The sequence below is a fragment of the Topomyia yanbarensis genome, chromosome 1 (genome assembly GCF_030247195.1).
Source record: "Topomyia yanbarensis strain Yona2022 chromosome 1, ASM3024719v1, whole genome shotgun sequence".
In the NCBI taxonomy this organism is placed as follows: domain Eukaryota; kingdom Metazoa; phylum Arthropoda; class Insecta; order Diptera; family Culicidae; genus Topomyia; species Topomyia yanbarensis.
The window spans coordinates 214,580,834-214,607,671 of NC_080670.1; the positions used below are offsets into that span (position 1 = coordinate 214,580,834).

Sequence of the window (26,838 nt, forward strand, 5' to 3'; positions counted from 1 at the left end):
TGCTCACCGTCCTAGCTAAACACCTGGACAGCTGCCGTGGTAGTCACCGATAAGCTGCCAGAATCCGCAACACATTCCTGCCACCACCAGCATCCGGCAAAAGTATAAGAACGCAGCTAGGAGAGAGGAGAATAAAAGTCGGTAAATTTAATATTTATTTTGTTTCTATGTTTCGTTGTGTTTACGGAAATCGCGGAAATTTTTGGTGCAAGTCGCCCTGCCATTTAGGGTCTGCCGGGCAGGCAAAGATACCCGGTCAGCGTGGCAAGCAGAAAGTTAGCAAAAGTTGAGCAAAGCGAAATTGATGCTGGCAGAGTTTCTGCGAGTATTTTGCGCAATTTGTGCGAGAATTCTTGCAACGAATTCGCTCAAATGCAACAGATGTTTTGCTCGATTCGTGCTAAATTCTGCCAGGTAGGAATTGCCAGGATCTTTGTACAGTTTATGTCCGAGTTATGCCAGGGTTTTGCCCGGTTTCTGTCAAAATTTGCCAGAAAACGCGAGCGAAACCGAGTTCGCCCTAGCTCAACTAACCCGACGGGATACGTGCAGAAATCTGACAGGGCTGCCAAACCAAGACATACAGAAATCAAGCAGAGCGGTCTCTGCCAGAAAATTTGTTCACTGGGTAGGAGAGAGGAGAATAAAAGTCGGTAAATTTAATATTTATTTTATTTCTATGCCTCGTTGTGTTTACGGAAATCGCGGAAATTTTTGGTACAAGCGCCTAAGTCGCCCTGCCATTTAGGGTCTGCCGGGCAGGCAAAGACAGAACCTACGTAGTGAAAATTAGGTGTTTCAGGTGTTTCATCCGATGTCGCATTTCTCCAGAGAGAACTGGACCGCTTTAGTACGTGATGTGATCTAAATAGAATGATTTCAATCCCACACAGTGCACAGTTATCTTATTCGCGCGGTAATGCCTTCTGATAAACTATAATTTATTCGATTCACGCACTTCAAGGCACACTCGCGTCTATATGTAAATAGCAACTGGCGGAGGCAACTTCAATTTAGTACATACGTTCAAATCACACATTTCGTACATAGCACAGAAGGCTGCTAAAGTTCATCTTTCGGATAGCAAAAAAGAGGGGATGTATTGTCCGCGTTTTTACAAAGCAGAGGTGACCAAAATTCTACGTTGGTCTACTCAACACTGAAATGTTGTTATGCTGTTTTGAATTTGCATTACCAGGGCCTGCTCTCGAGTCCCATTCATCTCAGACTTATCAAAGAGCCATGGATTCTGAACTCTAAACTGTGGACACCGATTATTGCTTCAATATTAGAACAAATAATTGTATACTACTTGTGTAAACAGCATATGCTTTAAAATACTAACGCTGCCATATCATTACATCCCAATTACATTGACCGATACGGTGTACGACGACAAACTCATCGAACAAAGTGTTTCCGTATTTTCTCAATCCGCGGCCCTATTAACACAGTCGCGTCACCTAGTGCCTAGATTTAGAGTGACCATACCAGACGAGTACAAACCCAGGACAGTCGAAAGAGGACTTTCCAATCGATTGTGCCTTCTCTCCAGGTTTTCGGTAGTTTGAAAGTTCTGGGGTCTGTCAGAATGTCTCACGAGAATTCGATCGATCGGTAATCTTGAATTGGGCAGGTGAGACGAAATATTTTGAGATCGTCTGTGCAGGATCGGCGAAGAGTTTTCAGTACTAAATACACGTCGTTGAAATAAATGAGAACCACAGATAATCTGTGGCAGAACTATCAACAGTCCCAAATAACTTCCCTGCGCGTTTCCTGATAAGTACATGCCCCTCTTGAATGACAATAATTATCTCTTGATCTGAGAGGTAAGATAGACACAACTGCAGAAACTACCGTTTATTCCTCATTTCTCCATTATATGGATTGTTATATGAAAAATGGTGAATATGCTCGCATTTCTAATTAGTGTCAGTTTGATTGTCAAAGTGAGTTTGACACGAGATTTTGACAGATGCTTTTTAGTTGGACAATGGTCCAACTAGCGGAGGTCCAACTAAAAAGCGGTCCAGTTAAAAAGTAACCAACCAGCGAATCACGACTGTATAATAGGTGACGTGACTGTGAGAATAGGGCCCCCCGATCCGGTGTTGTTTGAATTCCACAGTTGTCCACATTCCGAACCAACACGACGTAGATAGATTTTGCCGTCGTCAGCGTAAAGCAAGCAAGTTCCCGGTGGAAGTCGTTCACAAATATTTTGAATAAAAGAGGGCATAGAATGCTTTCCTGTGGCACCTCGGAACTGTTGTAGAGCCAGTCAAATGTGAATGGACTCAGTTTGACGGCCATTCTGCGGCTGCATACGAAGGAATCAAGCCAGGCCGTCAAATTTGGCTAAACACCTAGCTTAACGAACTTTGCAGAGTAGAATACAGTGGTGGGTTCCAGCTATTGGGTAAAATTCCGCATTGCAAAGAACGAAACTGAAACTGTGGAATTAGTGTCGTGCGGTAGCGTACTTTATTCGATCGAAGCGTTATTTGAAGCCCAAAGTAAGCACGATTATCTGCTAGAACACGGCTCCGAATTTTTCTGCTGGTATCATTATCGGCGGTCACCAGTGAACCCAAATATACCAATCCATCAACCACCTCGATATCGTCGCCATGAATCGTTATACTGGGAGGCGTAATGTTTCTTCCTTCTAAGCCTGTACTCTCGTGTATTTGGTTTTTGACGTATTTATGACCAGTCCAATTTGTTTTGGTTCAACCTTCACACGTGCTACAATATTCTGTTTGCAGTTGAAAACTGGAAAATCGACGTGATTCCATTGTTTAGAACCAGAGAAAATACGATTGTCGCTGGTTGGATTTTTCAGTTTTCAACTGCAATCAGAATATCATCGTCATCGGCGAATCCAAAAAAACGACTTCAAGAAAATCGTACCACTCGTGTCAATTCTCATTCTTCTCATCGCACCTTCCAAAGCGATATAGAACAGTAGACGAGAGAGCCCGTCACCTTGGCCCTGAATAGAAATAAACGATTTTTTTCATTGAAAAAATGTTTTAGCCTGCGTTTGCACAGCTCCATTATCAAATTTAGACATTTGGACAACAGCGCTACCTATGGGTCATTTTGTGATAAATAATACTCTAAAAACTCGAATTCAAAACGAAAACTGGGCACCCTGTAACACATTCTGAACCGGTTTACTTTTCTTACCGCAGTCCAGAGATGCCAGATTTGCAGACAAGTCTGCAAATTCGCAGACTTTTAATTTAAGCTGCAGATTTTTTGGATGACGCAGATATTTGCAGATTTTCTAGTTTGGTTGCAGATATTTGCAGATTTTTATGTTTTGTTGCAGATATTTGCAGATTTTTGAATATAAAGGCTTTTGGTTACACTAGCTTTCCTGACATTTTTTGTACTTCCCAGACTTTTAAAATTATTATTGCAGACATTTGAAAAAAGTACCTGGCATCTCTGCCGCAGTCAAAGTTGAATCGGTTCACACACGAATGTAAACTTTGGATGTGTCAAAATGTGCCTTTGAAAAAATTCTCAATCAAGTTTTTAAGTCAGTGAACCCAAATTAGGCAGGCCCCGAATTTCTTCGTGCACATTCCAATTTTTCTGTAAATCCCAACAATGACCGGACTCCACTAAAACTGCTCCAGCCGAAGCAGTATAGGTCTTCAGAATCGTGTAGATAAAAATGATAACAAATCTGATAATGACACGAATCCGACACCTGCTGGTGGCCATCGCGGCCCTGTTAAAAAAGATTCTCTGTTGCTTCTCACGCCGTCGAAGGGCACCCAGCTGCGAAACTGATGTGCTCGCATCCGTGAACGTAGTACGTGATGGGAACCGGAAGTATAAGGTAAGATGGCTTAAATATTAAGACATTTTACGACTCTACTAATCGCAATTCTACTTCAAAGACCATCGTCGAGAAAGACTGGAACTCGTGGGACGACACTCCGGCCACGGTCGAGGAGCACATCGAACGCTACCGGGAACAGCTGGCAGAGCCAGTTCCACCAAAGGAACCACCGCCAGAGGAACGGATCGATTTTTTCCAGGACATGGCACCGACCATCGTAACTCAGCAGAAGATTTGCATCTCTGCCGCCGGAGGTGGAAGAGAGAATGGTGAAGAAAAAGCCGCTCGCTTTGACCGGCTAACGGCATGCATCGACATTCCCGTGGTGGATGGTCTGGCGGATTGGAACGAGGACGATGACCGGCGGCATGGGTGGGATGATGCCGATGAGAATACCACCAAACAGCTGATCCGGGAGACGCGGAAGGAACTGCGACAGCAGAGACAACAGCATCGGAATCATTTTAAATGAGGTGAGTTGTGAGTGGATTTATTAAATTAAGTAATCATATTTTGTGATTTGTAAGCTATGTTAGCGAAGACCTAGAACTTTGACCGGGGAGTGTTTCTGGAGATAGAATGAAAGAATTTCAATCGAGCTACGATTTAGATTTAGGATTATAAAATTTGTATTTCCCTTAAATTAGTCTAAAATATTGATTCTACTAACTAAAACCTTCGCTCGGCAGAAGACACTGAATTAGTTTATTTGGCAAGAATGAAGCTACAGCTGCTTCTGCTAAATGCTACCTACGTACCTGTATTGGAGTGAAAAAATGTTCGGCCAAATTCTACTTGAGCGCCTCGCCCTGCATACGATGACCGTATTGCACAAGAACGTCACCGATCTGCTTCTTAGAAGCAATTCGGATGCACCGTTCCGGATTCGTTTCCTCACAGTGCAATCCCATCAGTCCGTCCCCATTCGGATCATTCTCCAGATAGTTCTCAATCGACCGTCCCAAACGCAAATTTGGCTCGATTCCCCGTAGTACATGAATTTTACTGTTGGACCTAACAAACAGCTCGGCCACGTTTGCAATTCCCTCGTCTGGCGACGTGCTTTCCTGTGTGTAATTGACCAGATTACCAATATCTCGATCACTTCGAACGATGGGCAACTGTTGTTCCAGCATCTTCCTAGCTTCCACGTAATCTCGACTGTAGAACGAAATCACATCGTAATTGGCTCGATCGAAATACCCACTGCTCTGGCCAACGTCACATCCGTCGCACTCCTTACACAACCGGGTCCACCCGCACGGATACATGCTGAATCCAATCGGACTAAAAACCTGGAAACCAGCGATGGTATTCATTCGTACTCGATTTAGAAAGTCCGCTCGGAAAGTTGCCCCACTCGAGCAGATCATGACCAAACTGTCCAGGCCAATTTTTCGCAGAGCCAGATCGGTAGCGGCAAAGCTGAGCAGCTGGTTCGTTCCGTACAAGGAACTGGAATAAACGTGATTCAAACTGACCGGTTGACTCAGTTCCGGTGGTAGGCGAATGGAAACCCAGGCAATACGGGAACCGTCCTGTTTGTGCTTATCCGTCAGACCCAGGGCAAGGTTCTTCAGCGGCAGAAAAACGTCATCGTCACCTTTGCTGGGAGTGTCCATCCGGTAGAAGAAGATCTACGGTAGATAAAAAAATTGAAATAAATTTGAAAGAATCATCTCACCCCAGAAACTCACCAACATCAAGAACGTATTGTCCTGATTATCCATGCAGACCTTCTCGTAGCTGGTGATAAATTGAAGCGCCTCCGGTACCTGATGCTCGAACGTAGGCAACAGAATTGCGATGCGCGTACTCTCCGTCACGTACGGCGACGGTACGATCTCGATCAGTCCGATCGGTTTAACTACCTCGAAACTCTTCAGAATCGGTTGCCGCCGTTTTCGATCGTAAAACTCAAGATGCATCCGATAGTCCATCCCACGGACGGCGTCGAATCGTCGGTAGGCCGAATGTAAACTGCGATACTCTAGCTCCGGTTGGGTTCGGTACGCCTCCAGCACGGTTTTGTTCAGAATGTTTTGCATGTCTTCGGCATCGACGGTGGATAGACGCCGCACGTTAACCTCCGAGTTCCACATGAACGAGTGTGTTAGATTCAGATGAGTCCACGGGATAACGTCGTGGCGTGATTCCGGTGGGTTTGGTTTCGGGACTCCAAGTGGCCAGCGAACTTCGAGGATGTCGTTCGACAGCGATCCGTTGGAGATGGTGGAGGCTTCCTGTTGAATGGAGTTTTTCTGTTGATTGATTTCCTCTAGATGCACTCGGGAAAAGTACGCGTGCAGCAGATAGAAATCGTCCGCGGTCGTGATCGGGTAGATAACGGAAGCTTTATTGAAGCTATCCTCGTGCTTGATCATGTGCAGATCGCGATATATCTTGTAGCTGTTTAGTTTGTAGCTAGTCACGTTGATACCCTGCCAGGAAGTCTGGCAGCTATCGATTTTGGTTGAGTATTTCACACAGCGACCGATGTTCAGATTGTGCTGATTGGAGACGGCATTTCGAACGCACCAGTCCAAATTGGCACGGACTTTACGAATAACGCTGCTACTCAGAACGATTCCGGCGTGTAGATCACAATACTGGGAATCCTGCTGCGTTTCTCCGTCTTCATTCGGAACATGGGGAGTTCCCATGTAAATGTTAAAGCTAATACTGATATGGGAAAGCCTTTCCTTTAACAGTCGAGCATTGACGTAGGACGTATCCGACACCAGCAGAAAGTAGTCATAATCATCCAAATAGTTATCGGCGATGTACTTGAGTACGTGAAAGGGACGCAAATTTTCCCGAGTGTCGGTAAAGCCGACTATATTCTTCAGCTTAAAATTGGCCTTCACATTATCGGCATTGATAAAAAATTTAATCTTATTGACCAGGTGGGCGGAGGTCTTGTTGATGGCCGTCGCCAGCGAGTCAATGTTCTCCTGGGTACTCATCACGCCCACGAACAGTTTCTCCCGGATACCCAGTTCCGTGTAGTAGTATCTGGGTCGGACAATGTTTTTAACCTGCTTTTTGGCCGTCATTGGTTTCTGTTCTAGATTGAGCTGTGGTTCAAATTCGCTGCCGTACTTGGCTTCCTCCGCTAGCTGGTGTTCGCGCTCCGTAGCTTCCGGACACTCGGTAACGATTTCCGTTAGGTCCTGGGGCATGTAGTAGCTGTACAGAAAGCCGATCAGTAGACCAGCGAGGAAGTACTGATTTCGGCTGATGTTGCAAATTTTCCACATGGTTCCAAAGGTAATTTTTTCCTGCGTAGCAATAGGATTATTGAAATTTCATTTCCTTACGTTTGAAGTGATCTTTTTCGGTTCCTTTACCACAGCACAAATCAGACGGCAACGCCTATAGGCACCAGTTTGCAAAATTAAATTTTCATTCCACAAAGATGTATTAAAACAAATAAAAAACTTGAATGATTGAAGTTCACCCCCACGCAAGAACCAAAACAAATAATGATCGAGATTGACAACATTGACACGCATTCATATGCAGGTACGTCTCACTTTCCCGCAGGGCCAGTTGTTAGCCTTCTCGCATATCAACAAATCGCTGTCATAGTCATGCGGTTCATCAAACCACGATCGATCGGCGGTGTGTGTTGAATAATCATTCGGAACATTTCGCGGGGAGATTTTTACTAGTGAACAATGATTGTCAGGTCGTTAAATGTGCGTCTGTTAGCGAGAATTACTGTACATCAGCAGCGGCTACGAAACTACACAGAAGGAAACATTCTGAAGCTGCAGGATCGTGGATTTTTTCAGGATGTTTTTCCAGCTGAATCGATGTGAGTGTCGTTTTGTTTTGCTTGTGGTGCGGTCATGCATATGTGTGATGGGCAAGATGCCAAATAGTGCACCGTGGGTTACGTGAGTTTCGTATAGGGTTGGCAGAATTGTTTCTTAAATGCATTTGCTTTTAGAGATGTGAGAAGTGTGAATATTTGAAGCAAAAACCCAAGGGATATTGGGAAATCGATGCTATTTGCAGCGGACAGATGGCGTGATGATGAATCATGTAACATCGGTTTATTTTCTTTTTATCGCTAACAATGGCCTATTGTAGAAAGGAAAACATTAAACTGGAGTTGCAAATATTAGATTAACGCAGTGTTATATTCGAAAGCATCATTATGTAACTCAAATTCTTAATTTTTATAGTGTTAAAAGTTTATAATCTGGTTCATAATTAGATTTAGTAGTATGATAGTCAAAGAATTTGGAAGTTTCATTTAATTTAATGTGACATCTATCGACCGGATTGTTCTGGCCTTGTGCCGAGGAATCCATTAGAACGATCGGTTTCTTAAAACTCGAGGAGGAACAAACAATCCTTAAAAGAATATCGGGACAGTCAATATTGCTCTTAACTAAAACATATCGAAAATTAACATTCTTTGCAAGAGGGTACAACGAGACCTTGAGTTGCTAAATTTAGCCGCATGCATCTATTTCCATACGGTGGCAGACTGATACGCTCGTGTGGGACGAGCAGTTTCCTTAAAGCAAACTGTACAAAGCTTCTTTGAACGCGCTCTAATCGATTACTTGGTGCCCATACTTGTACAGTGTACTCGGACCAGTGCTCAGTATATAAATTTCAGCGCGTTGACATCCTCGAAATCAACGGTGTTTCAGCCCAGTTATAAAAGCTTTAGCCGCTGTCGCAGTGATGTGGTCGACGAAGCAGTTTTCTGTCAAATAACGCTCCCAGGTCACGGATAGAATCCATGCTTTCGATAACACAGGCTTGAAAGGTATGATCGCGCAGCGCCTTAGAATTGTCCCAAAACTGATCACCTTACATTTATCGATGTTGATCTGCATTCCTTTCAGCGAGCACCACTCTTCAATATTGTATATGTCAAGATTTCCAGATAATCAGCGTAGAGCAGTTTTCCAGACCTGATGCGTATGCAGAGATCGTTGATGAATAAGTGAAAGATAAGTGGTCCTAGGTGACTTCCTTGAGGGACACTGGTTAGCGTTTCAATTACGCTTGAGGCGTATGGTACCTATTCTAATAAGAGCGGATCGTTCGGAGAGGTATGATTGCAGCCATGTGGTTACCCACGGAGGAAATCCTAATCGCTGCAGTTTCATAACCATAATGTTGTACGGCACCTTGTCGAAGGCTTCAGCAAAATCAAAATATATTGCATCAATTTGGTGACGCTTCTTGAAGCCTGGAACTTGAAAACTTCGAACTATCAAGTTCGAAGTTGTTGAGCGTTTTTTTACAAATCCGTGCTGAGGTTGTCAATTATGTTTGAAGATGTAGCGTACATCACATTGTAACTTTTCTAGAATTTTGGCCAGACAATTCAGAAGCGAGATCCCTCCATAGTTGTACACATAATGAGTATTTCTTGTCTTATGGATAGGAACTATAGCAGCTTACAGCCACACACTTGGGAAAACATTTTCCGTGGCTGAAGGCTTCACAATAATGCTTACTGATACAGAAAGTGTTCGGGGACACTATGTTTTATCAACAAAGAAGACATGCAATCCGAACAACGGGTCAACGCTGGACAAAGCTCTCACATCGGCAACGTTTACGTTAGGGCGGTAGCGCCTTATATGTGTTGGCAATATTTCAAGGCAGTCTTGCGATGGATAGACAGGAGGGCTGGTAAATTCATCTCGGAAGCGATCTGCAAAAAAATTGTGAGCATTTGTCCCAAACATAAAAATTTTCTGGAATACCCCCGGAGCGTCTACTGTTTTTTATAAATTTGTTCTGAACCGCAGAGGAGTGAACGTTATGCAAACCAGGATCAGTGTTCGGCCTCAGATAAATGCAGCAAATAAGTAACGACCGACCTGACAGGGAAGCGCGTATGACTGCCTGTTTCAAACATTCACATCCATTTTTAGTTCAGTCCCAGCACGATTTCTCTTTGGCGCAATAAGAACACCACCTTCACGACTTAGATGGCTGATAACAGAGTTATGATCGCAACGACGATAGCTACTGCTATTAAAAAGGCGTTGCTACGAAAAGGTTTTTGCCACTGACTGAACCGAACATTCTCAAAAATCAATATGAGTGCTGGGAAAAATTCGGACCATAACCTCGAAACCACTGGTTACAACTGCGGTGCTTGTAATCGACCAGACCATGATGTTCACAATACTACATGGAACTGCAAAAAGTGCACGGATCGGAAAATTCTTGTGCAAGGGATCGAGGATATACCGTCAGAGTCTGTCATCGACCTGAGACTGGATAGTCCGGACGATGCCTGGAAAGCGCATGAAAGGGATCAAGCAAAAGTCGAATTAAAGCACAAGCGGGAATGGGGGTGGGCGTGGCGTAGTTGGTAAATCGATTGCCTTGTACGCAGCGCACCTGGGTTCGGGTCCCGACCCCGCACATAGGGTTAGAAATTTTTCACAAGAGATTTTTCTAATCCGAAGAGGCGAATGACCTTAAGGTTAAAACCTCTATAATCGAAATAAAAAAAAACAAGCGGGAATTGGATCAAATGCGCGAAATTCATGCGGCTGAATTTCCAGTGAAAGCTACTACGAGAAAATGAGAAACGGGTGGTGCAGTTGGAACTTAAGCGTGAAATGTTAGAGATGAAGAGGGTCGCTGAGGAGTAATTCCAGAACAAAAGAAGTCCGATGTGGTTGGAATATCGTCAAGAACTCATTGCAAATTGAAAGCACATGTGCCGGATGGACCCAATGCAACGTTGTTAAGGAAGTAGCGTGGAAGGATAATCAACAAGATCCAACAAAACATAAGCTAGAGGAAAATGTCCCTAGTGATTTTCGAGGAGCATATCCAAAAATCTCCCCACCGAACTCAACGCAGCTCAGACCAACACAGTACGGTACAAAAGTTAGAATCACGCGAATCGAACCGAAAACCCTGTCGGATTTGTAATCGAACCGATCACCGTGTTCGATATTGCGAAAATTTCGGAAGATTAACGGTTAGAGTGTATTGTTTACGTAATGTTATGCTCACCGCTGTTCAATACCGTTCACATTTAGTTTGAAATTTTTTGTATAGTTTCGCGTTTGTGAACCGTTTTGTGCGTACAGATAGGTGTAGAAAATTTTGTTTTATGTTTGTGTATTAATAACATAGGGCTTAGGTAGGCTACCGCTCTCCTCTTGCGAAAATACGTGTGCACTGGTTATGCTGCTCATCGTTGACAGCTATGCAACAAACCGGTTGGCGGTTTGTTATGGTCGAGTGCGGAAGGCGGCCATCGTGAAAAGACAGAAAGTGACGAACCACGAAGATAAACAGACGTCCGTGAACAAGTTTTTTCGGGACAGTTTTTCGCCACGTTTAACCAGTGAGGTTAAGTGCGCGCGCGTGCGACAGGTAAAATACCTGTCGAAATGTTCCGGCTTGTGGTTCGGACACAGTAGAAAGTGTGGTGCTGGATCGCCCCGTAGTGGAACGCTAATCGCGAAGGAGCCACTCGCGTTCCCGGCTAATTGTCAAAGATCCGAAGCATCGTCCGTTCTCACTGTGGAGGATCAGTCAAACGAGTCAAGCTCTCTTCCACAGTTAATTGTAAAGGACCGCTGCCGGAGCAGCCAACGAATCCAGCAGGAGAACACGGCCGTTGTAGTCCCCGCACAGTGCAGGAAGAGGAAGTGAGGAATAATTAATCATTTATTTGTTTACTTTTGTGATTCATTGTTATGAAAATCCGAAATTCCGGTAGAGGCACCTAAGCCGCCCTGAAAAGAAGGGTCCGCCGGGCAAACCCCTACTTACATTTACTTACAGAGCATCACCTCTGCGACGTAGATGTCTGGTAGCTCCAAGTTTAAAATAACGCGTAGCCATGTGTTGGTGAGAGCAATAATGTCGTGATCGCTGGAGGTAAGGCCAAGTAAGAAGGTCTGAGTTTTTGTTCTCATTCCACGAACGTTTTGACAGTAGACGGACAGAAAATCTTCAGAGGCGGTATATGAATCGGAGCTTATCTGGATGTTAGCGATGTCTTCACAGTGGTCAGAGGTGGAATGGCGGCGTGCGCAGGTCTGCAGAAATTCTGACCAACGCGGCCCGTATCCTTAAATTCGCGAAACCAAAACCTATCCGCTGACATAGCCTTTGTCTTTAAACTAACTGGTCTGCTCACCTTAAACGATCCTGACAGATGTATAGGCGCATTTTGAACAGGAACGAGACCTTCAGGTATTTCGTATCCGCAAGTCCCGTGCCAGATCTTGAGCTATGGACATTTTAGGACAAACAATTTATTTACAGAAAAAAAGGTTAAGATCGGTGTATCGGTTGAAACTTGATGATATGTGTGTAACGGTGATTCTTTATCGCCCCTCAGGTGATTTCTGACCATGAATCAAACACCCTTTATGTTCAGCTTTAATTGACAACGTCTCATTGACCCCAGTTTGGATGTTGGCATGTCACAGTATCTATATTTCATGTCTAATTTAAACTCACTCAAAAAATCAACAATTCAGTCCAATCCAGCCTTCTGGTAAGGCTAAGGAGATGTACAGGCTTTTAAGTACCCCGTGATTTTACATTGAGTTGTTTTTACTTTTACAAAGGTAGATGTTTGCTAGGAAAGAACGGTCACCTAGCAGGGCCCTGGTCCAATTTTTTCAGTGCGAGATTAATCAGTATTGTTTGTTTTTTTCTCAACTGACGACTAACTTACTAACAATCCCCTTTCTCTCCTCCACCAGCGACAAAGCCCGCAGCATCTTAGGCGCCTCTCCGCAAACCATCTACGCCGGTTTCGACCCAACGGCGGACAGTTTACACGTAGGCAACCTCCTAGTGATCATCGGCCTACTGCATAGTCAACGGGCAGGCCATCAACCGATTGCCCTGCTGGGTGGTGCCACCGGTCAAATCGGAGATCCCAGTGGACGCAGCTCGGAACGCCAGGCGATGCAGCTGGAAACGATGAATCGTAACCTAACCTCAATCCGAGCGCAGATCGAACGTATCTTCGAACATCACGCCCGGTTACTGTGGGAGGGACGAGGCCAAAGCGGCGCACTGAAACCGATCCTGGTGGTAAACAATGCCGACTGGTACAGGGAGCTAAACTTTGTCGAGTTTGTTTCCGGTGTCGGACGGCACTTCCGAATGGGATCGATGCTGTCGCGAGCTTCCGTACAGAGTCGACTGCAGAGCGATTCCGGGATGAGTTTCACCGAGTTTACGTACCAAATTTTCCAAGCTTACGATTGGTCGCATCTACTTACGACGCATAACTGCCGCTTCCAGCTGGGAGGCAGTGATCAGATGGGAAATATTATGTCCGGTCACGAACTGATTTCACGGGTTAATCGGAAGGAAGTTTTCGGGGTTACGCTGCCCCTGATCACCAATGAGGAAGGAGACAAATTCGGTAAATCCGCCGGGAATGCAGTTTGGCTGGCAAGTGAAAAAACATCGCCCTACGCGTTGTATCAGTTCTTTGTCCGGACGCCGGATTCGGAGGTGGAGAAGCTGCTGAAGCTGTTGACCTTTCTGCCGCTGGACGAGATTCACAGTTTAATGGCGAAACATCGGCGAATGCCGGAGTTGTGGGAGGCGCAGAAGCGTTTGGCCCAGGAACTAACTTTGCTGGTTCACGGTGAGGAAGGTCTACGAAAGGCGGAGGGCATCAGTGCTGCGCTGTACAGTGGGAACGTGGAAGCCTTGGGTGAACTGGAGGTGTGCGATATCAAGCAGACTTTTGGTGGAGCTCCGCTGATTGAAATTTTGCCCGAGCCGGGGTTTACCGTGCTGGATGTGGCGATGAGGGCGCGGTGTTTTCCCACGGAAAGTGAGTCGATAGGGGTTAGATTTTTTGGATTTATTAAACATATTTTCTATCTTTTTCAGAGGACGCCATCCGGATCATTCAGGCGGGAGGCTTTTCGATCAATCTGAACAAGGCTAAGAATGTGTCGGAGGTTCTATCGCCGGGTGTTCATATTCTCAAGAATGGCATCTCGCTGCTTCGCGTCGGTAAGCGTAATTATTACATTGTCAAGTGGTTAGTCTAGATTTGGGGTTGTCTGTCGTTGAAATATTACAAAAAGAAAGCATTGAAGGGTTCTTGAGATACGAGGAAAACTTCTTGAAAAGTTTAGCAAAACAAACAGTTTAATACGAACTATTTACTTTCTTTATTGTTATAACCTTTTGTTTTTCTTCTTAAAAATGCTTACCAATATAACGTTGAGTGTTAATGTTTTTTTTGCTATTCATTACCTACTTATCTGTAGTTTTTAACGTTTTGTGCACAAAAATCGTTTTCAGTTTACTTCAGTTAGCTATGTGTTTTAATTATGTATTCGCTTGTTTGCTTTTCTCGTTAGGTATCGAAAGATTATTTCTGTATTATTTATGTGTGGTTTGCTGCTCGTTCATGAAGTGTGAATGTAGTCGTATTTTCTTATTATTGAGACATGGTAGCATTTTTTCCACACGTTTTTTTTGCAGTAGTAGCCTAATTATTGTTGATTTTTAATATGTTTATGTCGTCACTGGTTTTTTTTGTTTTAGATTATTACAAATGCTGCTCAGTATAGTGTTTCGAAAAAAATTGTTTTTCTTCTAAGTGTCTTAAATTGCAGACATTCTCGTTGCTATTTATTTTTCGTTATGCAACTCAAAAACTGGCTGGCGTTTGAATACTTTCCTAAAACTCGCTTATTTGGAAACATTTCATTGTGTAAAGTAACTCAAGTGATTTATTATAATCTCCTATTAAGGTTGTTTTCGGTTAAAGGGCTCTCCATCTGTTCCTTATTCTGTTAGTTTTAAATCTAAAACATCAAACTTAGCGATGGAAGCCAGTAACATAATTTTACCTACACACATTTAACTACTTTAGTTATTGGACATCAGATCGGTTCAATTAAAGACCCTCGATCTGTGCTTCCAATTGGCTTAATTAATCTCTCGAATTCTATTGAACCCGTAGTCTTTGCTAGTGCTGAACGGTTAAAAATCCTTCGGTTTCCTCTCGGCCCTCTACAGGTAGTACGTAAAAAAACACCCACACTTGAGCAAATGTTAACCTAATATTCCAACAACAATAACGTCTCCCGTCCCGCTGCTTCTTGAGATCAATAATAGAGCGTGTCCAGCTTACTTGCCCCGATAAATCTCGATGATGCGATCCTGGTCGACGTACTCGAAAATGTGGGGCGCATCCATCAGGATTCCAACCGTACCGGCAGTGGTCACAATGAAGAAAATATACAGCTGCAATCTATCGATCACCATTGCGACGTACTTCCAATCCTCGCGGGTCTATTTCGAGAGAGATGTGTAATTAATTGATTCATTTTATTTTTCAGGTCAAACATAAAAAATTGAAATAAATTTGAAAGAAACTCACCTGAATATACAGATCCTCGTTCCTCAAGTGCTCAGCAATGAATTCAACGGCTTCGGTAGCTTTGCTTGCCTCCGGCGACAGCAGAATCGAATCGGAACTTTCGCTCTCCCGGCGACACGGATCCACACCAAGCCCCAGGTCACCACTGTTCATCTTGCGGTTCATTTTACAGTTCGGATGATGCAGATCGGACAGTTCCATCACGTCCATCTTGGATTGTTTCGCTCCCAGGGCACTGATGTGTTTCGGTACCTCCGCCGGCGATCCGTACGAGGGATGAGTATGCGGTTGCGGTGGCATACTCATACCAGGCATTTCCATCATCCAACGGAGACGTGTCTTGCGAGGGCGCTTCATCAACAGCATCGCCGGTAGATAGTGTAGAAAAACGGACCGGATCCACATCGGCATCCGGTGAGTTCGAGGTCCCCGAAAGTTCCAGTTGATGATGATGACCGTGACCAGAATGGATACCGTGTTCATGATGAAGGTGAACAGGAGATATTTAGCAATTAGCGGCAGTACGAGTGAGGTCGGTGGTAGAATCTTCGAAACCAGCAACAGGAACACAACCAGTGACAGCAGAATGCTAATGCCTAGGGTTACTTTTTCACCGGCTTCGGCCGGAAGGTAGAACACGAGCACGCACAGAAACGAAATGAGCACGGTTGGCAGGATCAAGTTGACGGTGTAGAACAGTGTCTTCCGCCGGATGATGATGTAGAAGGTGATGTCCGTTTCGGTCGGGTTGCCCTCGTACACGTTCAGATAGGCCGGCACTTCGATGATGTCCCACGTACCGGACTTCCAGTAGTCGGATAGATCGACAAAGTTTTTGTTGTTGTACAGCGCCAGCGAAACCTGGTCGCCGTTGAATGTCCACGAGCCGAACTTCATGATGCAGGTTTGCTGATCGAATGGGAAGTACGTGACGTCGATCGTACAGGAACTCTGATAGATGGCAGGGGGAACCCACAGTACTTCGCCGTTGGGGTAGATCAGCACGTTGGATTTGTATCGCACTTCGTAGTTTCCGTCGGCACTGGAAAATTTGTTTGGAATTAGTTAATGATTAACAATTTGAAATGAGTTTATTCAACTTATTGAACAGTACGATATCCGGCTTCCAGACCTTATCCGGAGGAAGACGCAGAACACCAATGCCACCGTAATCGGCTTCATCCCACTGCAGCTGGTAATCGCTCCAAACAAGTCGCAACCACACGTTGGACTTCATGATTTGATTTTTCTCGTTCTGCGAACGGAGAGGTGCTTGAGTACTAAACAATCAGCCTATTCACCGATACCTACCACATTAATCAGTTGTACGAAAGCCAATCCAAAGCGGACATCTACCTTCTGGGTCATGTTTTGAACGGGCCGGATGAGTTTGTTGTAACCCCGGAACAGATCACGAACCAGTCGTTCTTCATCCTCCGAACCGTTTGCTGTATGAAATGAGATGAAATGAAAATATATAAATAAAAAAAAAACAACGATTACGAGAGAGAAGACACTTAATCGATTTTATGCTCCACCCAGCATCCCCCAACAGAAGAACGTACCAATTCCAAAGTAGTACTGAATTGCTACCGTTAGCGACAGTAGCAACTGTTTGAACCTCATTGTGCTGGGAAGCCACCCGACACGGCCACACAATTCACTTCGCCAGCTGCAGAGCTCAACAACACATTTCTGGTCGGGGGAGGAAAAACAATGGAACTAACAGGACAAAGATGACCCAGGGAAACGCCTTTCGTTGCGTGTTCGGATAGGGGGGAAAATTATTTGCGACTGAAAATTCACGATTAGCTACACATATCCAGGGAGATCCGTGTTTTCGAACAGTTTCACTTTCTGCTTGAGCTGGTGGATGCTTTACGAAGGAGTTGATTGCTTTCTAACTGTTGGAAATAGTCGAAAAATTCGACGGAAGCTCGACGATACGCGGCAGCGCTTTCCTTGACTTGACGAAAGTAATTGCGATGATCACGGTATCGATTTTTCCCTGTGCTATCCTGGTATCCAGTAGTGGCAGGTGGAAGTGAGAGAAAGATTCTCTCTCGAGGGAGAGAGAGAGAGCGAAAAAAGGGCGCATAGACAGTAATCATCTGCTGGCATGTGCGTGTTATCAGCATCCGTCAGGATAAAGGATATAAACATCGTGGGCTTGTCGGAGGCTGGGACATGCGCATTTGCATCGAAGCTAGTTGGCGATATAGCTGGTAGGTGACGTGATGAGCGGGTGATTTACAAATCAGTCGTTGGTAGTGACATCATATTTTTGTATACCAGCTAGTACAGGTGTGCGCCAACGATGGCAAGTGTCATGCAATTTCGGAATGAATCGGTATAATGCCTGTGTCTATTCGCGAGAAACGTAATCGAGTGATTTTTTAGGTTTCTTTGAGTGGCAAGACAGTGATTAATATTCTATAGAGATTAGACTGGTTCAATTTTTGCTCCACCAGGCTTTACTGATTCCTTTTATGGCCCTTAGTAATTGTGCAAATTTTGGTACCAATCGGTTGTGTCTACGGACCCTCCAAAAATTCCATGGAAAATCGGTTAAAATTAAAAATAAATTCTTAAAAAATCGCCTCATCAATCAATTAATGAGAAAACTATATATTTCTAAAGGTATTCTTCTACTGAACACATTCGTGGAACATTGTAAGTTTGTGAAAATTCGCTGAGAAAAATTATTAAGTAAAGAAGCAGCATGGCTTCAAAACAAGTGGATTTTATTATTAATCATAGCAACCCTGTTTGAATAGCTTCATCGTTATACAAATGTAAACTAGGCTTACCACCCACCGCTCCCGTATGGCAAATGTAGTTATTCAAACAGGGTTGCTATGATTAATAATAAAATCCACTTGTTTTGAAGCCATGCTGCTTCTTTAGTTAATAACTTTTCTCAGTGAATTTTCACAAACTTACAATGTTCCACGAATGTGTTCAGAAGAAGAATACCTTTAGAAATATATAGTGTTCTCATGAATTGATTGATGAGGTGATTTTTTAAGAATTGATTTTTAATTTTAACCGATTTTCCATGCTAATTTCCATATAAACTTTTAAATTTTTGGAGGGTCCGTAGACACAACCGATCGGTACCAAAATTTTCACAATTACTAAGGGCCATAAAAGGAATCAGTAAAGCCTGGGGGAGCCAAAAGTCAAAAATTGAACCAGTCTAATAGAGATACCTTGAACAATTCAAAGTAACTCTTTTTGCTCACCATGTCATAACATTTCTCCAACCTCGGTTTACTCGTTTTGATTCTAATCGAAGTTCAAATTGACGCTGCGAACGTTTTGTTTATATTTATGCAGAGTTGCGCCAATGAGTAGAAGGTTTGTTCCCAATCTGTAGATATATAAAAATGTTATATTTTCTGAGCGATCCTTTAGTAACAACGTGGTTAATTGCATGGAATGCGTTATGCGTGATGTGAGTGTCAGTATCAATGGTCCAAACATGGTCATTCTGGACATTACTAAGAGGGTTCCATCAAGGATATGAGCAAAGGTTAGTACATTAACACGGTAGATAATTCCAAAATCGAATTTCCTTTCCTTTCGATTAAAGTTGGATCACTCCACGCACGATCGAATGATTGCCTCTGAATTTGTATTTAGTGGGAGCTAATTAATAACGCAACACGAGCGTTCAGTAGGTCGACTGTCATCGCTGCGCTGTTCTCGATCGATTGGGTTCTGTCCAAAGGGTACAATTAGACCAGTGGGAAATTTGCTGGCACTCTAATCATACATCGACTGATCTTCGGGTCCATCTACGATGCAAGGCAATTTCAACTGAGAAACTTGATAGAAAACCTATAGCACTTCGAAACTCGTTTAAAAAGCTTGGTTTACCCTTCAGAACCTGCGACGGAAATTCCGGTCGAGAGGAAAAAAATCAGCAAACCATTCGCGAAAGGATTTTATTCACCCACATTCGAAATCCTGACAAAACTGACAAACATACATCATTCTATCGTCTCAAAGTGATGATTGCTCATTTGAAGCGTTTTCGGAACGTTTCGACGCAGGATTGGCCCCCAAAAAACGTGATGTTTCGCATAATTTCATCGAGAGGGCCAAGAAAAAATCCGGACTGAAAATGCACAAGATTCAGAGCTTCTCAAGTCGAGACGAACGCCAGCTGATCTGTGTCGAACGGGACGTAACTAAACGCAGAGCAGTCCCGCGAAAGAGGTCACCTGATACAAGTTTAAAAGAACTCACTGTTTTGTCCCGTACAGTGTGACTACTATGCAAAATGTTCGCTCACTGAAGCAAGGGGTCTTTGAAACAGCCAGCCCCGTGCTTTAGTAGATCCATGCACAACGGACTCGAATCTGTGACCACACTGTCGATCTCAACTTAGAGTGCGGGCATGTAGACGTGGAAAGATTTGACGACAGTTGCATCATTTGCTTATTTTAGATAGACACCCTTATTCTTGCTTACGATGAATGCGAAATTCGTTCGAAATTTGATTTGTTGTCGTAAACCCAACCATTATTTTGCAAAAAAAAGTACATGTTAGGCTCCATACAAAACTGACTCAGACATCACTTCATTAAAAGTTCATTAACTACCGCCAAGAAAGTTCGATTGATTTGCAGTCTTCAAGCAAGTTGTAGGCAATACAATTATCTATATTATTTTCATTTCTAGTAATAAACTGATGTATACAGTGCCACCTAGTGGTGAAGATGCGAGGTAATGTAAATTGTCTAAAAATCCCACACAAATTTCAAATTTGTAGCAGACACTCCTGGTGGGACTAGGGATCGGCTCAGAGTTGGCCCGATGGAGGGCATTTTTTCTGGTCACTATAGTGCCCGTGCATAAAGACGGTACTGATTCGACAGAGCTCGGTCAATTTGAAGTTGATTTCTAATATTCTCATAGGATTTTGAAAACATGCTTCTCAAGCTTCTGATGGAATTTTCGTAAGAATTCTAATATAATCCTTCCCATGATGTTGGTTGAATCTTTATCAGGATTCTCAGTGAACTTCAATACCTATGTCTGTGAGAATGCGAGACCAAAGCTTTCAAAGCTTTAGCTAGAATTATGCCGCTTCATCTGAGTAAATACGGTCGATACTTTGCGATCACACTGCTCAAAGGATGAAGTGTACCCTGATGGTTTTTTAGGGGTAAATTGTAGTCTTCTGTAGTATTGCTCGACGCTTGAGTAACAGATATTGGCCAAAAAAGCGAAATGGTATGTGGAAAAATCGGAATATCGGTTCACCATCGGGAACTGTCCGAAATCACAAACTAACAGATATAGAACTCGACAACAATCCTTCATTCGCTTTAACGGTTATTTTCAAGAAATTTCTGATTGGAACTGTGGTTACATATACGATGGGGGCGCCACTGACGTGCGCAAGTATTTGAGGGATAGACCACTAGTTAAAAATTGATCAAGAGCCCGAGGGATAAACTAATTGCAAATTAGTGTTTGGGAGCGTATAAAAAAGGTGAAGCTAGTGTTCTGGCAAAATGAGCGTGTCTATATTTTTGGAATAACATCCTCACAGTGTTACATATAATGCAATGACTAAAGTGCATCGTTGATGGTTTACAAGAGAAAGGTGGCCTGCGTTATGCGAGGTTGGTTGGTAGGAAGGAATCCAAGTGCAGTTGGACACTCGTGAATCATACAGTGAAAAGCGCATTAGGGTTCGTTCGTGCCAAAATTGACGTCTATAGACCACCGTACAAATGTCAAATTTGAAAGCCTAATATTGGAACTACTAATGCTATTAGAAATCTTCAGTTGGCTTTCGTTGTCAGCCATGGTTTAAAAACAATTTCTTATTTTTCCTTTCGGTAAGATGAGCAAAAAGGAAAAAAAAATAAATAAAATGCTCTGTTTAAAACCGTAATTGATGCCCTTCTAATGCATTGTAATGAATATCCTTGATGGGTTTTCGTTCCCAACATGATATGAATGTTTTACGAAAATTACCTTTAGTAAGTCTCGAACTGAGGTATCTTGCCTCGTTCTTCACGTTAAGTGCGCTGCGTCTGCTGACTGGACTATAATCTCCAAGAAGAGTTGCATAAGGAACAAACCAACAGCATTACAATAGCATTATATCAGCTTTCTATTTGCTCTATAATGGCACTAAATGCACATGTCAAGCTCAGCTTTATATAAGTATAGAGAGCAAGCGATAATGCTATATTTCGGCTGTGCATTTATGCATTATTAATGCTAATATAGAGCTTTATTGCATTGTTAATGCTGTATTGGAGTTTAATGCTTATGGTTACTTGGGTAAAACCACATGGATCTGTTGAAATATTCAACCAAGAAATGAAATATTAGTCACAGATATGGACGTACTCAAAAATATATAATTCGTTGATATGCAAAAAGCACGTGCAAAAATAGGAAGCGTCGAAGGAAGTGCGTGCTAGAAGACTTTTTTTGTGCTCACCAATCGAAAATCAGGGATAGCCTATTTAGCTGCTTTGTTCCACAGTTTTATTGTATTTTTCTTTGGTTGCTACCTCCTATTGGCATAATTACTTTGTTACCTCATTTCGTTACATAACAGTATAGAAAAACTGCTTTAAGTCCTGTGTTTTGTCATCCATTACCACGGAGGTAAATTTGGTCAAATATTCACAAAAAAAATTTCAAACAAGTTTTTAGACCTCACATTCTGTCTATCACTATAATACAGAACCGTCATTACCTTGAATGACTTCATTCCTTAATGATGCTGCAAATTAAGCACAAACACTTTTAACTTTTTTATTTTCCTAGCAACACTGTGACACTATTGATGGTGCATATCAGCCAAGCTTTTCTAGAAATATTTGACATCCCTGATTTTTGACTGCGCAAAATATCCTTTCTAACACACACTTCTTAGGACACTATTCCTGAAAGCGCTTCTTGTATATTAAAATATTATTTATTTTAAGATAGAACAGACATACGTCCGTATCTGTGAAAAATATTTCATTTTTGGTCGAATTGTTCAAGAGATCTGGTGTCAAGATTTTGTCGCGATCAAGCTCACTCAAAAAATGAAATATTGGTTTCTGGAAAAAATCTATTGCCGTGGAGTTAGATAGATTCTTCACTGGGAACTGTTCGATGCTGAAAACTGGCTCAAGATAGAAGACATTTTCGGGAGAAAATTCATCGACGGAAAACAACAGTAACACTGTTAAGATAACTAACTACCAACTTCAGCCAAAGGTAAACTAGAAACTAGTATCACCAAGTCAAAAGGCAAAAAAAACCTGCGATTGTTATAAATTGAGGGTGAATGTCATAAATTGACCCTTATTTCCAGGGCGGCCTAAGTTTTTCAGTGCACTAAACCGAACAGAGCCACAAAAGAATATATAACTTACCGACTTTTATTCCACTGTCTTCTCCGTTGTCTCTACTAGGCAGAAAGACTTTACGACGAATTGGTGTCGCGGGGTGGTCACATCAAATTGCATCACGAAAAAACGCTGCAGAAAATAACCCATTGGGTATTTTCTCTTGAAAATTTGGGTAGAGGTAGTTTCTAAGAGTATTGTTTAGACTTTATTTTATAGCTGTCAGTTTTTCGAAAATTGGAAAAAAATTGCGTCACTCGAAAATCGTGAATCTTTTTTTACGCAAGTACCTGGAAAATCCTCAAAATCGGGACATCGGAAAACAACTCGGAATCGTGCAGTAACCGATGAGTTGTGTGAGTGCATGTTACTACCAAACTCTGAGCCTCGAACGGAAGGAGAAATGCGGTTAGAATGGATGTTCTATTAAAGATCAAGATCACAAGCGTGTAGTGAAAGCGTTTGAGCGGAATCCCAATGGTTCGGTTGAATTTGTCCAAGTCTTTCGTTCAGAGATCCAAGGACCGGGAGGAACTGCATACGTAAAAAGTGCAAAAGGCTTTATATCTTGACGAACGGCAAAATTCGGTGGGAAAGTCACGGATCTTGAAGCCAGACGCTGACGAAACCTGATTGTGTCATCATGGATGATGAGATTTACGTCAAGGCGGAAGCTTCCAGGGCTACTGTTCTTCACCGTCCAGCACAAGTTTGATGTTCCGGAGAAAGTAAAGAAGCAGAAACTTTCAAAGCTTGCCAACAAATATCTGATTTGGCAAGCGATGTGCTCATGTGGTAAACGGAGTGCTCCGTTCGTGACTACCGGAACTGTAACTTCAATGAGTGTCTATAGAAGCGTCTGCTTCCTCTGTTGAAGCAACACGAAGAACCCCTGATCTTCTGGCCGGATCTAGCTTCGTTTCACTGTTCCAATGTTGTCCTGGAGTGGTACGAAGCCAACGATGTCACTTTTATACCCAAGGACATGAACCCCCTAACGCATCGGAACTAAGGCCCATCGAAAAATACTGGGCAAATCTGAGGAAGAAAAATTGGGTTTCCAAACAGAAGAAGCTGCAGCCAGATGTTGCACAGAACCAAATAAGGGGGGGGGGGCTTAAGCGAAAAGTGCGAGCGTACGGTTATGGTATTGAAGTTGAATGAATTAAATATGTCTGCTAATGCTTACTAATAGGTTATATTTTAATGTCTGAAAGTTTGAGAAGGATCGGTCCACTACGTAATCTTCTACAGATTTTTCCGTGATGCAATTTGATGTGGTGCACCCTTTAATTGGCCAGGAAAGTTAGTGATTAGCTTCCCGTTCTCCAGCGTCGCAATTGTTCCCGAACTACGGGCTAACACTTTCGTGGGAATGTAATTTTGTGCACTCACACACTGGCTGGAGATTGTCCAACAAAAAGTTATATCGAGCGGGGCACAAAAACTTGTACCGGTTCGAACTTTTTTGACGTTTTCCTTCCTTCAACGATGTAAACAACTCTCGCCCGCTGAATGGTGAATATTCAGCACTCGTGTTCGTCAGCAAGAGGAGTGACGTGCCTAGCAAAGCCTATGTTAATAGTATCCAAATGTTGAACAAAAATTTCTTCACCTGTCTATATTGATAAAAATCTTTCCCATACGCAGACTTCCCATGAACATCGACAATTTTGTACCTGTGTACAAAATTTCGTACACGAGTTCAACTTCAAACATGCTTCGTCTCGATGTACAGGTTCACCTCGAACATCGAGCGGTGTACAAACTCTAGTTCAAACATCCGTGTACGTACATCGGGTGCGTACACGAAAACAATTTGCACAAGGCCAATAAAGTGAGAAAGAGAAAACTAGTGCCTCGAACCTACGCCCCACGTGTACGTACATGGAGTTCGGTTGTGCAGGCGAACATGTGCACGTGTTTAGATACGAAATAGCGTGTTTGATTTCGTACACGAAGTGTGGGTTTAATATGAGCACAGAACCACAGCGAACAATGTGTGCGATGTGCATACGCTAAAACAAATAAAATATGCAACTAATATTATGAAGGGTACAGAACAGTGCTCAGCATAATGTTACATAAACAATACACTCTACGGAGTGTATAGTACAAATTTGGTTATTGTTCCACCCGTTGACAAATTGTTACCCTGACGGATTACACTTTATGTCAAGTTGTTCAGCATGTCCGGATCGTTTCACGTCTCGACAGGTGCTGAGGGTTTCCACCCGGACCCGGGTTTGACCCGGAGACTTTTAACCCTTTGCGGCGCAGTGGGACGTATACGTCCCACCTACTTCTTCTAAGTTTTTATTGTATTTCTAGTTAGCGTTGACAAATAAATACGAATTCTAGTCCTGGAGATCTAAATTTTTTTGCAAATATCTCAAACATAGAACTAAATAATGGATTTTTTGCAGAATTTTTCGGTCAGTTTAAAAAAAAATTATCAAGATATGCATAAATGGAGTTTATTATTATGTTGGTCGATAAAAGATTTTGAGAGACAGGTATAACTTCTCAACTGGCATAAAAATAGGTTATGTGGTTTTTGAAGTAGCTGATTGCGATTCAGATAACAGAATTTGAAAATTCAAAATGACGGCTGCACAATGGCAGCAATTTTTTTTTACGAAATTTGCGAATTTTGTTACAATGAGCATAAAACTCGCTTCACGGAAGTTTTTTGGGGTCGCTGATTTTGATTCTGTCATCAAACCCCCCAAAAAACATGAAATTTAACCAAGCACAGTCGCCATATTGGATCCGCCAGGGAGAAAAGCTTTGCTCCTTTGTTGTGACTTCCCTTGCGACTGTGATGACAAATAACCGGTTTTTTTTGCGGCAGACACCGCAGTGTGCTTCCCAGGTGATACAGCTTGCTTGCCTACTTCACTCTACTTCTCCTGTTAGCTGTGTCAGAGGGCAATCCTTGTTCGGCTTATCCTCCACAGCGAGGGTGGCTGGTGCTTTCCGATTTTTTTGTGGTTAGTCAAGAAATGAAATTCCCACATCTATCTAACACGACAAAAAGGTTCGCAAATGCAAAAAATCTACAGCTTAATGAGAGAAGGTGAAAATCCGTCAATTTTGGTAATCGTTACCTCGACGAGCTATAAAAAGAATGTAAGAGCTTGTCTCATTTAAACTCAGCTGGTATTCTCGTTTTCCTATAAAAGCATATCCCAGAACAGTAAAAATCTTCGGGTTAAAGCTTCAATTGGAGATGGCAACCCTAGGTGCCGATAATTGCAGCAGACCTAGGTAGGTCCGTTATACGGCGATTGTTGGACAGTGACCAAAAAAGGCTCTATAGATAAAGCACGGTAGATTTACATTAAAGAAGAAATGCAAAAACGGTAGATTCAAAAGAATGAGGATATGGAGAAATGGAGGAGGTTTAGGTTTAGTCGGTAAATACAGGGTGTTTGGTTCATGGTTAAGAATCTCTCGGGGGGTGATAGACTGCCATATTTGGAGAAAAAAATTGTTCTACACATACCATCAAATCTCAACCGTTACAGAGTTATTGAACTTTTTGTGTAAAAAACTTATTTGTCTTAAAATACCTCTAACTTTAAAAGTATACTTTGTATTTTAAATATTTTAGTTCCATTCGAAAGGTGAGAATTTCGAATTTGAATTTCGCATTGAGTGATGCCCTCACATGTTTCAGCTAATGAGTTTAAGTAGCCTTTTTAAAGTAATTTATTGAAAATAAATAATTTTAAACGATTTTTCGTTCATTTCTTGAAAATGCTAATAGTTAACCTCATCATTTTCATAATTCAGATTGTTGGTTTTGATGAGCTGCTTAATTCGTTCTTTGACATGATACACTTACCTTTTCTTATTTTCACGATTTTGGGTTATTCAACTTGGATATTTTTATCTCATTTTCACTAGTACCAGCTCTAATTGAAAAATTATGGCACTTATTGTACTTTTTTTTCTTTTTATTCGAAAGCCAGGAAAATTTTACAGTGAAAAATGTATTAATATCTTTCAGTTAAGTGAATTTAGTATTCTCTTAAAAGTAAATTAATTTAAAGTTAGTGCTATTATTAGCATTTTCGTTATTTTTCTTAAAATAGTAAATAATAAACATCATCATTATTATCATGGAAATAATGCATCTCAGCAAGTTATACAGTTCTTTCTTTGACTCCATTCAATTATCTCTTTTGGTTTCGACGCAAAATCGTTTT

The 26,838-nt window shown here is 42.4% G+C and overlaps 4 protein-coding genes across 5 annotated transcripts; 2 read left to right on the forward strand and 2 right to left on the reverse strand.

The window, feature by feature from the left end:
- The first annotated feature begins 3,479 nt into the window (after window positions 1–3,479).
- Window positions 3,480–4,417, forward strand: LOC131692253 (uncharacterized). The gene is made up of 2 exons (XM_058979212.1): window positions 3,480–3,859; window positions 3,921–4,417. The coding sequence occupies exons 1-2, from the start codon at window positions 3,692–3,694 to the stop codon at window positions 4,332–4,334; spliced, it is 582 nt and encodes a 193-aa protein (XP_058835195.1). The 5' UTR covers window positions 3,480–3,691; the 3' UTR covers window positions 4,335–4,417.
- A 50-nt stretch (window positions 4,418–4,467) lies between these two features.
- Window positions 4,468–7,339, reverse strand: LOC131692262 (chondroitin sulfate synthase 2). Of its 2 annotated transcripts, XM_058979228.1 has the most exons (3): window positions 7,213–7,339; window positions 5,560–7,143; window positions 4,468–5,499 (listed from the first exon to the last, which is right to left on the reverse strand). In XM_058979228.1, the coding sequence occupies exons 2-3, from the start codon at window positions 7,120–7,122 to the stop codon at window positions 4,654–4,656; spliced, it is 2,409 nt and encodes an 802-aa protein (XP_058835211.1). In that variant the 5' UTR covers window positions 7,123–7,143; window positions 7,213–7,339; the 3' UTR covers window positions 4,468–4,653. The 2 variants fall into 2 exon arrangements, with proteins under 2 accessions (XP_058835211.1, XP_058835207.1); XM_058979224.1 differs by having other exon boundaries at window positions 5,560–7,339.
- Window positions 7,340–7,454: 115 nt separating this feature from the next.
- On the forward strand, window positions 7,455–13,947 carry LOC131692286 (tyrosine--tRNA ligase, mitochondrial). The gene is made up of 3 exons (XM_058979251.1): window positions 7,455–7,682; window positions 12,589–13,682; window positions 13,742–13,947. Exons 1-3 carry the CDS (start codon window positions 7,543–7,545, stop codon window positions 13,903–13,905), a joined length of 1,398 nt encoding a protein of 465 aa, XP_058835234.1. The 5' UTR covers window positions 7,455–7,542; the 3' UTR covers window positions 13,906–13,947.
- Window positions 13,948–14,004: 57 nt separating this feature from the next.
- On the reverse strand, window positions 14,005–17,250 carry LOC131692277 (acetylcholine receptor subunit beta-like 1). The gene is made up of 5 exons (XM_058979240.1): window positions 16,814–17,250; window positions 16,560–16,696; window positions 16,349–16,503; window positions 15,249–16,290; window positions 14,005–15,160 (listed from the first exon to the last, which is right to left on the reverse strand). The coding sequence occupies exons 1-5, from the start codon at window positions 16,872–16,874 to the stop codon at window positions 14,996–14,998; spliced, it is 1,560 nt and encodes a 519-aa protein (XP_058835223.1). The 5' UTR covers window positions 16,875–17,250; the 3' UTR covers window positions 14,005–14,995.
- Window positions 17,251–26,838: the final 9,588 nt, after the last annotated feature.

Coding starts and splice junctions, on each gene's coding strand:
- LOC131692253 (XM_058979212.1), top strand. CDS start 3,692: ATGATAACAAATCTGATAATGACACGAATCCGACACCTGCTGGTGGCC. Junction 3,860..3,920: donor ATGGGAACCGGAAGTATAAG/GTAAGATGGCTT, acceptor TCTACTTCAAAG/ACCATCGTCGAGAAAGACTG.
- LOC131692262 (XM_058979228.1), bottom strand. CDS start 7,122: ATGTGGAAAATTTGCAACATCAGCCGAAATCAGTACTTCCTCGCTGGT. Junction 5,500..5,559: donor ACAATACGTTCTTGATGTTG/GTGAGTTTCTGG, acceptor TATCTACCGTAG/ATCTTCTTCTACCGGATGGA.
- LOC131692277 (XM_058979240.1), bottom strand. CDS start 16,874: ATGAGGTTCAAACAGTTGCTACTGTCGCTAACGGTAGCAATTCAGTAC. Junction 16,697..16,813: donor TCAGTACTACTTTGGAATTG/GTACGTTCTTCT, acceptor CATTTCATACAG/CAAACGGTTCGGAGGATGAA. Junction 15,161..15,248: donor ACGAGGATCTGTATATTCAG/GTGAGTTTCTTT, acceptor CTCTCGAAATAG/ACCCGCGAGGATTGGAAGTA.
- LOC131692286 (XM_058979251.1), top strand. CDS start 7,543: ATGATTGTCAGGTCGTTAAATGTGCGTCTGTTAGCGAGAATTACTGTA. Junction 7,683..12,588: donor GTTTTTCCAGCTGAATCGAT/GTGAGTGTCGTT, acceptor CTCCTCCACCAG/CGACAAAGCCCGCAGCATCT. Junction 13,683..13,741: donor GCGGTGTTTTCCCACGGAAA/GTGAGTCGATAG, acceptor TATCTTTTTCAG/AGGACGCCATCCGGATCATT.